At 40.7% G+C, this 11,253-nt stretch overlaps 1 protein-coding gene across 1 annotated transcript in view; it reads right to left on the bottom strand.

Moving 5' to 3' along the window:
- Window positions 1–4,880: 4,880 nt before the first annotated feature.
- The window catches only part of LOC140726028 (interleukin-18 receptor accessory protein-like), a 59,913-nt gene continuing 53,540 nt past the window's right edge, over window positions 4,881–11,253 (bottom strand). Inside the window, exons 9-11 of the mRNA XM_073041923.1 lie at window positions 9,049–9,198; window positions 7,375–7,557; window positions 4,881–5,331 (exon numbers count right to left, since the gene is read on the bottom strand). Coding sequence (XP_072898024.1) covers window positions 4,976–5,331; window positions 7,375–7,557; window positions 9,049–9,198 — 689 coding nt within the window. The 3' untranslated portion in view covers window positions 4,881–4,975. The remainder of the gene's footprint in view (window positions 5,332–7,374; window positions 7,558–9,048; window positions 9,199–11,253) is intronic.

The following is an 11,253-nucleotide window of genomic DNA, read 5'->3' as shown; positions in this document are numbered from 1 at the left end:
ACATTTAAAGAGCAGTTGAAATCACTATTCAATGGAAACCAGAAAAGATCCCACACTCTCTCAGGTCTACACAACCACCCAAAATTGCTCCGTGTGCAGCAGAAACTCCAGTTACCCTTTTTTTTTACCAGTGCTAAGATGAAATTGCCCTGACAGAAGTTGGTTTATGTGAGGATTGAGAGCTGATGTACCATCCAAGCTGAGAGCTAAAGTGTTGGAGGAGACACATGCATGTTATCTTGATATAGTTAAAATAAAAGTGTCGGCTTGAAGCTTTGCCTGGTGGTGTGGGATAGGTCAGCAGATCGAGCAGCTGGCCATGCACTGTACAGGATGCCAACATGGCAAGAAAATGCCAAGAGCTGTGCCTCTCCATCGCTGGAATGGTCTGCATTCCCCTGGCGGAGGATTCATTTGGATTTTACTGGATGGTTCATGGGCACAAATTCCTTGGCAGTAGTGGATGCAGCTACAAAGTGGACAGAGATGTTCCCAACAGCTTCTACTACAGCCTCGTGCACTGTTGATGTGTTGGGAAGCCTCTTCGCAGGGACATGTGTTTCAGAACACTTAGTTAGTGACAATGGAGCACAGTTTGTGGGGGACAGTTTCAGTCATTCCTGAAAATGAATGGAATAAGACATATTACATCTGCACTGTACCACCCAGCTTGGAGGAAATGTTTGTCCGGAGCCTAAAGAACACATTGCAAGCAATGGCAGCAGAAAACACAGCACTCACACGGAAACCAGAAGCTTTCCAATTTCCTCCTTACATATTGTAATGCAACACATTCCACAACCAACAACTCACCACCAATGCTGTTCCTGAGTCATCCCTTGCACTTGCATTGCATCTCCTCAACCCCAATCTCAGAAGAAGTATGCAGGACAAACAGCAGAGACAAATTGAAGGCTCTTCAAACAAAAATGTTCGATGTTTCACTCCTGGACCATCAGTCCTGGCAAAGGGCTACAGAGGTGATCTGACTATCCACAGGATCAATGCCCCTCATCATCTTATACACCTCTATCAGGTCACCTCTCATCCTCTGTCACTCCAAGGAGAAAATGCCCAGTTCACTCAACCTATTCTCTGGTCAAAGAACATTGAGGCTGTCTACAAGAAGGGTCAGAGCTGTCTCTATTTCCTGAGGAAACTAAGGTCTTTTAACATCTGGTGGACAATGCTGAGGATGTTCTACGAGTCTGTGGTGGCCAGTGCTATCATGTTTACTGTTGTGTGCTGAGGCAGCAGGCTGAGGGTAGCAGACACCAACAGAATCAACAAACTTATTTGTAAGGCCAGTGATGCTGTGGGGGTGGAACTGGACTCTCTGACGGTGGTGTCTGAAAAGAGGATGCTGTCCAAATTGCATGCCATCTTGGACAATGACTCCCATCCACTCCATAATGTACTGGTTAGGCACAGGAGTACATTCAGCCAGAGACTCATTCCACCGTGATGTAACACTGAGCATCATAGGAAGTCATTCCTACCTGTGGCCATCAAACATTACAACTCCTCCCTTGGAGAGTCAGACGCACTGAGCCAATAGACTGGTCCTGGACTTATTTCCACTTGGCATGATTAACCTATTATTTAATTATTTATGGTTTTATATTGCTATATTTCTTCACTATTCTTGGTTGGTGTGGCTGTAATGAAACCCAGTTTCCCTTGGGATCAATAAAGTATGTCTGTCTGTCTGTAAGGCATGCTCACCAATCCAGGCAAAATCCTTGTAAATCTCCTCTGCACTCTTTCTATTATTTCCACATCCTTCTTGTAGTTAGGCAACCAGAACTGAGCACAGTACTCGAAGTGGGGTCTGACCAGGGTCCTACATAGCTGAAATATTACCTCTCAGCTCCTAAACTCAATCCCACCATTGATGAAGGCCAAAGCACTGTATGCCTTCTTAACCACAGAGTCAACCTGTACAGCAGTTTTGAGTGTCCTATGGACTCGGACCCCAAGATCCCTCTTATCCTCCACACTGCCAAGAGTCTTATCATTAATACTATATTCTGCCATCATATTTGACCTACCAAAATGAACCACTTCAAGCTTATCTGGGTTGAACTTCATCTGCCACTTCTTAGCCCAGTTTTGCATCATATCAATGTCCCACTGTAACCATCGACAGCCCTCCAAACTATCCACAACACCCCAACCTTTGTGTCATCAGCAAATTTACTAACCCATCCCTCCACTTCCTCATCCAGGTCATTTATAAAAATCACAAAGAGACAATAGACAATAGACAGTAGGTGCAGGAGTAGGCCATTCGGCCCTTCTAGCCAGCACCACCATTCACTGTGATCATGGCTGATCATACACAATCAGTACCCCGTTCCTGCCCTCTTCCCATATCCCTTGGCCCCGCTATCTAAAAGAGCTCTATCTAACTCTGTCTTGAATGCATCCAGAGACTTGGCCTCCACTGCTTTCTGGGGCAGAGCATTCCACATATCCACCACTCTCTGGGTGAAAATCTTTTTCCGCATCTCTGTTCTAAATGGCCTACCCCTTATTCTTAAACTGTGGCCTCTAGTTCTGGACTCACCCATCAGCGGGAACATGCTTCCTGCCTCTAGCGTGTCCAATCCCTTAATAATCTTATATGTTTCAATCAGATCCCCTCTTATCCTTCTAAATTCCAGTGTATACAAGCCCAGTCGCTCCAATCTTTCAATATATGACAGTCCCGCCATTCCGGGAATTAACCTTGTGAACCTACGCTGCACTCCCTCAATAGCAAAAATGTCCTTCCTCAAATTTGGAGACCAAAACTGCACACAATACTCCAGGTGGGGTCTCACCAGGGCCCTGTACAGCTGCAGAAGGACCTCTTTACTCCTATACTCAATTCCTCTTGTTATAAAAGCCAGCATGCCATTAGCTTTCTTCACTGCCTGCTGTACCTGCATGCTTGCTTTCATTGACTGATGTTCAAGAACACCTAGATCTCATTGTACTTCCCCTTTTCCTAACTTGACTCCATTTAGATAGTAATCTGCCTTCCTGTTCTTGCCACCAAAGTGGATAACCTCACATTTATCCACATTAAACTGCATCTGCCATACATTTGCCCACTCACCCAACCTGTCCAAATCACCCTGCATTCTCATAACATCCTCCTGTCTTTTCACACTGCCACCCAGCTTTGTGTCATCAGCAAATTTGCTAATGTTACTTTTAATCCCTTCATCTAAATCATTAATGTATATTGTAAACAGCTGCGGTCCCAGCACCGAACCTTGCGGTACCCCACTGGTCACAGCCTGCCATTCCGAAAGGGACCCGTTAATCACTACTCTTTGTTTCCTGTCAGCCAGCCAATTTTCAATCCATGTCAGTACTCTGCCCCCAATACCATGTGCCCTAATTTTGCCCACTAATCTCCTATGTGGGACTTTATCAAAAGCTTTCTGGAAGTCCAGGTACACTACATCCACTGGCTCTCCCTTGTCCATTTTCATAGTTACATCCTCAAAAAATTCCAGAAGATCAGTCAAGCATGATTTTCCCTTCATAAATCCATGCTGACTTAGACTGATTCTTCTACTGCTATTCAAATGTGTCGTAATTTCCTCTTTTGTAATCGACTCCAGCATCTTTCCCACCACTGATGTCAGGCTAACCAGTCTATAATTCCCTGTTTTCTCTCTCCCTCCTTTCTTGAAAAGTGGGACAACATTAGCCACCCTCCAATCAGCAGGAACTGTTCCTGAATCTATAGAACATTGGAAAATGATTACCAATGCGTTCACGATTTCTAAAGCCACCTCTTTAAGTACCCTGGGATGCAGACCATCAGGTCCCGGGGAGTTATCAGCCTTCTGACTCAACAGTCAATCCAACACTGTTTCTTGCCTGATATAAATTTCCTTCAGTTCATCCTTTACCCTAGTTCCTTTGGCCACTATTACATCTGGGAGATTGTTTGTGTCTTTCCTAGTGAAGACAGATCCAATGTACCTGTTCAACTCATCTGCCATTTCCTTGTTCCCCATAATAAATTCACCCATTTCTGTCTTCAATGGCCCAATTTTGGTCTTAACTATTTTTTTGCTATTCACATACCTAAAGAAGCTTTTACTATCCTCCTTTATATTCTTGGCTAGTTTACCTTCGTACCTCATTTTTTCTTGGCGTATTGCCTTTTTTGTTATATGAAGAGTAGAGCTCCCAGAACAGATCCCTGAGGCACTCCACTGGTCACTGACCTCCATGCAGAATATGACCCGTCTACAACTACTCTTTACCTTCTGTAGGCAAGCCAGTTCTGGATCCACAAAGCAATGTACCCTTGGATCCCATGCCTGCTTACTTACTCAATAAGCCTTACATGGGGTACCTTATCAAATGTCTTGCTGAAATGTATAAATACGTTAAGTGCATACATTATCACGCTACCACACAATACGTGTGCGCCTCATTTAAAGTAAACATGAAGCTAGGCCTGCATTTTTGTCTCCTGTGTCTTCCTTTGAATTTGTTCAATTAGTTTAAAACATAACAACTAGTTTTCCTGAGCCTGACTTTTTTTTTGCTTCACAGATTTGTGATCATACTCTCTGTGCACAGTGTCCTTATCCCTGTTTCATTTTGCAAGTAAAGGTATGCTGATCCTAACTTGTCCCGAGGTGGAGACCTGCTACAAGTCTGGCAACCATCCAACAGTGTGTCATCTGCAAATAATCATTTACTGTAGGTCAGCACAACATCATGGGCCAAAGCACCCATACTGTGCTGTACGGATCTGTATTCTAAGGTCTACATCCAAAACTGATGCAACAAACTCACTCTTTTTATAAGCAGAACAATATTTATTGTGTTGATATATATTTACATTGTACAATTAAAACAGCCTCTGACCTTCCAGTACTTTCAACAATACATAACACGTATTTGAATTAAATAGACAAATAACCTACATAGTAGTTACAAGTAGGTCAAATTCTGTCCGTTAGATTAATGCTTTTGACATCTCATTTTTCTCACATTGTTCTTTCTTCTTCACTGGCATATAGTACCTAAGCATCTTCCAGAACTTTGAGGATGGATGAGAAGACTTGTTCCCTTTCCACATAATCTCCGGCAGCACCGCAATGGCCCTTTTAACATTGTCTGGAAGATCAGTTCCATGAGGTAGGGCATGGAAATTGATCAAAATCACCTTGGTTTTGAAATTATCGAGCATGGTGTTGATGCCAGTTTGCAGTTCAAAGAGTCTTGATTTAGCTGAAGCAAAGTAATTAGGACTCAGGACAATTATTACTCTCCTACTTCTTTTTATACATAAAATAACGTCTTCTGTATAAACTGGAAAAAATAAATATAATAGACTTAGTGAGTAGTGTAACAGGTTTTCATAGTTTGCGGTTATGATGACATAAATCTATACATTTTTGCCATGTAGGACATTCAGTTAATATCTGGGGAGTATCCACTAAATTGAGATAACAGGCTTTATACTGTACAGTCTTCTCAATATTCCACTTTATTGTCTTCATGCATGTTAAGAATATAACCACACAATTAAGTTCTGTTATGCAATTTTATTTGCAACAGAACCAGAGAAATTTACCATATAAATATTTCCCCCAGTTTCTTTTCGGTTGAACTGTAGAACATTTTTCCATGACTATCAGTTTAAGGCATGCTATAAATAGATGCAAATCCCTTGGGGCTAATAATTATCCCTTTAAAGGCATAGCTTACAACATAAATGAATGGCATGCCGCATTGCACGATTGGTCTCTCTGAAATTGGTTTACTATTCTAAGTTAAACATACAGACTAAATACATTACAAAGTTAAATATTTTCAGAGGAGCTGAAAGGACTTACAAAAATGAAGAGGAAAGATTGAAGCAAAGGCAGAAACTTGCACACACTGAAATTGTAGAGCATTGGGTCACTTTGAGGACAGGATTTAATCTTCCCAATTAGTGCATTTGCCCCAAGAACAATGGCACCATCCTTCCCATTTATATTGTACATTCAAATCTATTTACTGATGCAACATTTTAAAATTATTATTTAGCAATATACGAGGGGTGATTGATAAGTCCGTGGCCTAAGGTAGACGGAATCAGTTTTAGAAAACCTAGCACATTTATTTTTCAACATAGTCCCCTCCTACATTTACACACTTAGTCCAGCGGTCGTGGAGCATATGGATCTTGGACATCCAGAAAGTCTCCACAGATGGGTGACTGATAAGTTCGTGGCCTAAGGTAGAAGGAGATGAGTTATACAGTTCTCGTTATATACACATGCAGTTCAACACTTTGAGTGATTATGCAAAAAGTTTGAAGTTAATAATTCATTTCCTTCTACCTTAGGCCACGAAACTTATTAATCACTTCAATGAGTTATTAACTGATGAGTTAATGGCCTACTCCTGCACCTATTTTCTATGTTTTTTTTCTATGTTATTAACTTCAAACTTTCTGCATAATCAATCAAAGAGTTGGCCTGCATGTGCATGTAACAAGAGCTGTATAACTCATCTCCTTCTACCTTAGGCCACAAACTTATCAATCACCCCGCTGTGGACACTTTCTGGAGGTCCAAGATCCGTATGCTCCACGACCGCTGGACTAAGTGTGTAAATGTAGGAGGGGACTATGTTAAAAAATAAATGAGCTAGATTTTCTAAAATTGACTTCTTCTACCTTAGGCCACAAACTTATTAATCACCCCTCATATGTAGTTCCAATTCTGGAGTGCAGATCTCCAGCTAAATCCTTCTCTGAGCAGCAAGTCTTCAATTGTCTCAACTGTCATGATCCAAATACACTCAGTGGCCACTTTATTAGGACAGCAATGGAACCTGGTGTGGTCTTCTGCTGCTGTAGCACATCCACTTCAAGCTTTGACATGTTGTGTAATCAGAGATGTCTCCTACAGACCTCATGTAGTTATTTGAGTTACTGTCACCTTCCTGTCAATTTGGATTGGTCTGGCCATTCTCCTCTGCCTCTTTCATTAACAAGATGTTTTCATCCACAGGTCTGTTGCTCACTGGATGTTTTTAGTTATTTGCACCATTCTCTGTAAACACTAGAGGTTTTTGTGCATGAAAATTCCAGAAGATCCGTAATTTCTTAGATACTCAAACCACCCCTTCTGGCACCAACAATCATTCCATGGTCAAAGTCCCTTAGATCTCATTTATTGCCCATTTTGATGTTTGGTCTGAACAACAAATGAACCTCTAGATAACTGCAACCCCCAAAAGAAACGGCTGTTTGTCATCACAGCTATGACCATTGCAGGTTAGGGTTAGAGTCTTGACTGCATTGTTACTTCCAGGCCATATTAAATTAAAATTAATTAGAAAATTACCAAGAGCACTTACCACCTCCAGGAAGAATATCTCGCTCAAAGAGGCACAACTTATACCCGTACTGCTTCTCCAAGATGCTGGGAAGCAGCTCTAGGGCAAACCTCTCCTCTGTAATGGAATAGTCATCACTCTCAACGTCCTCCCCAGATGAACAGGAACTTGCGTATGAAACAAAGGCATCAAATTCTTTCCCATCTTGTTAAAAGATGATGGAGCCAAGAGAAAGAAACCAACATCAATTTGACCATTTTGAACAACATCTTACAAGCAGAAAAGAATGTATATTTCAATGAAATTCATTTAAACTTTATCACATTAGGCAAGCGATTAAACATGGAGGACAATACTAATTAGGTAGATCAGTCATCTATTACAATCTCAGCACAGCATTCAGTTACTGACTTCCACAGAAATGAAACATGAAACCTTAAAAACTTATATTGCACATTTTCATAATTTCCAGAATTCAAAAAACACTTAAATGCAATAAACTACTTTTGAAGTACATCTGCTTTTGGAAGATAGGAAAAATAATAGTCAATTTGGAATATCCTACCACTAACCATATGTGACTAGAGGGATGATTGTTTTAACATTGTTTACTAAATATCAGATGTGTACTTATAGAGCAATAGCCAATGCCAAAACACTTCCCAACTGTCCTGTCTCACCCACACCCAACAATTTCATTTGAAAGATATGAAGTTGCAGATTCTGGAAATCTGAAATAAGAAAGTTCTGGAAATGTTTTGCAGGGTAGGCAAAATCTATGCTGTGAGAAACAAAATTAGCATTTTATGTCAATGACTTTTCATTGGAATTGAAAGTTTAAGGACCTGCTTCTTTGTCCACAGAAGCTGTAACTTTTTGAGTACCTCCAGCATTCTGTTTTTATTGCAATACTTTTGCTCTTCCCTCTTGCCTGTTTGCAGGTGCAACAATAGTTTATCTTTACCAGCTCCATTCCCTTTCACCTGCACCCTCATATCACTTCACTTTCCTGTTGCACACTGTATCATGGACTTTAGTTATAGTCCTTTCACTTCATCATAAAATCTTTTTAAACTGATAACTTATTCCAATCCTGATAAACTCAGTAATCCTGAGCTCCCAGTCACGGTCACTTTAATTTTAATTAAAAATTGCTTAATTACACAAATATTTCAAAACTCCACTGAAAAAATGTAAAACTGTAAGCTTTCAGTCATCGAGCACGGAACCAGGCCCTAAGTCGCTTTGAGATCATGCCAACCATTGAGCATCTACCTACACTAATCCATTTTTATCTTCTCCACCTGCCTAGTGATTCCCCCTAGATAACAACAGTACCAACATATTAGGGACAATTCACCATGTTGAATTCACCTACAAACCCTCATATCTGGTTTGTGGAAGGGAACTGGAGCATGGGGAGAATGTGTAAAGTCTATAGAGACATCACTGGCAGTACCACTGTGCCATGTTCTATTTATATGGAATAGAGCAAAATAAAGTTAATAGTGACAAAATTACAAAGTGCTTGGAGTCTATTTTTTAAATTAGATTCATGATTTTTTAAATGTATAGTATGCTTTATAATTTAAATAAGCAACTGTAAACATGATAATGACAACATTCTATTGTTAATTAGAATTAATGGAATAGAATTCATATTAGTACTTAAAAATCTATTATAATGAACCTCACCTCCAATGGTTTCATCCTTTGAGAAATAATGCCGGTAAAGTAGAACAATTTCCAACCAGAATTTATATACTCCAACAAATCCAGAAACAATCACCACAAATATTAGTGATGTAGATATGGTTATCACTTTTATTTGAAAGGTAGAGGACTCTGTAATTGTAACATAAAACATTATAGGGTATACAGATGACTCTCCTTAAATGGCATTTTTTTTTCTCTATTAATTGTATTTGAAGGCAGCTTGGCACTGTATCCCAGCTTTCCCAAACAGATGAGTGAAAGTTTGAGGAAGGTTCACTGTGGATTATAATTAATCATTGAATAAATGTAGAAATGGCAATAATAATAAACCCATGAGATACAAGAGCAGAACTAGCCAGTTGGCCTATGGAGTTTGCTCTGCCATTTCATCATGGCTGATCCATTTCCCTTCTCAGCCCTAGTCTCCCGCCTTATTCCTGTATCCCATCATGCTCTGACTAATCAACTTCCACCCCCAGGTCATGTTCTCTTCTCATTGTTACCATCAGGAAGGAGGCACAGGAACCTGAAGGCACACACTCCGCAATTCAGAAACAGCTTCTTCCCCTCTGCCATCTGATTCCTATATCGACATTGAACCCATGAACACTACCTCACTTTTTTACAATTTCTGTTTTTGCGCTACCTATTTTAACTTAATTATTTAATAGACATGTATATATACATATAATTACTGTAATTCATTTTTTTCTATATTTATCATATATTGCATGCTAATACTGCCGCAAAGTTAACAAATTCCACGACATACTATATGCCAGTGATATTAAACCTGATTCTGATTCTAAGTAAGACCAGAAGATACAGAAGCAGAATTAAGCCTAATATTGGTTAAAATATCCCAGAGCAAGTGAACTGCTGTGCATTTTCCTGTGACTCAATGGCTTGCTTCATACACCTTCCCCCAGCTTGGATTTTGCTGCACCTTGGGTGCTGTTGCTTTGAGATTCAATCGACAACACCTTGCCTGTTGTTGGTTCATCTATCTTTGGAGGGCACGTGGTCCAAGTCTAACATCATGTAGACCTCAAACCTCTGCCGCCAATTCTCAATGAAGATTAGGCCTGAGTGTCTCGAACTACAGTAATGGGCAGCTATTTCCCATGAATTCAGCCAGTTCTTTAAACTTAGGGCAAGGCAACTAATGTGTAAACTATTGCTAGGGATTGTTAGTCATGGGGCATCTTTCAAGATGTAAATAGGCAGGAGCCTTTAATACAAATGAGAACAATGTAAAATCACAATGTAAAATCCATCAATGTCTTGCATCAGGAATGGAGGTGGGGGAATAGAGAATATGAATAGGAGTGGGAGAGTAGAGTAAGACAGGGACCTTCGTTAATTGGTGGATCAGTGGGTGAAGGATGATAGTCAAATGGAGCCAGGTGGGGACAAGAGGCAGACGATTAATGGATCAAGACAGACAAAAAGGATAGATGGAGCTAGATGGGGGGAGGAGAGGAGAGGGAAGGTGGAGAGACTCTGAGTGACAGTGTGTGGTAAGAAGGAACATAAAGAGTACTAGTGCTGGAACCTGGAAAATAATGAAGTCAATAATGGTTCCCAATAGAACAATTAGGTGGATAACAGATAATGAGATGGAGGAGAAGGAACTGGAGGCTTGAATCTGCAGGTGGTAAATGAATGGAATCAGGATGGGGAGGGTTACAAAGATGGGTGACGGGAGTTAAAGGGGCAATATGGACAAAAATGTGAGAACCAAACAGAGAGAGAATGGGTAAAGAAAAACACCAGAGGCCAAGGTTAGCTGGCAGTGGAGACGACGAAGGATGGGCAGGTTGATGTAGGAATAGGAAGCGGAATTGAATTGGTATGCAACTGAAAGTGAACAATGCCACTGTGGACAAAGCCCAGGTGATCTGCAGATTGGTCAGCTCCTCTGTGCCTGGTGTTGCCAACATAGAGACAGTGATATTGTGAGCACTGAATGCAGTAAATGAGATTGAATACTTTAAGGGCAATGAAGCCACCGAGAGTGGGGCATTCTGTTTTGAACTACTGAAAATTAAGATTGCGAGCATCATAGAGAGTGAAGAATGACAGCAGTGGGATCTGGACCATCTGGAAAACTGGCCTGAAAAATGGCAGACGGAATTTAATGCAGACAGGTGTGAGGTGCTGCACTTTGGGAGATCAAACCAA

This window comes from Hemitrygon akajei, chromosome 4, assembly GCF_048418815.1.
Source record: "Hemitrygon akajei chromosome 4, sHemAka1.3, whole genome shotgun sequence".
Lineage (NCBI taxonomy): Eukaryota > Metazoa > Chordata > Chondrichthyes > Myliobatiformes > Dasyatidae > Hemitrygon > Hemitrygon akajei.
The sequence above is the reverse complement of the archived record's forward strand: the minus strand, read 5'-3'. Positions and strand labels throughout refer to the sequence as shown.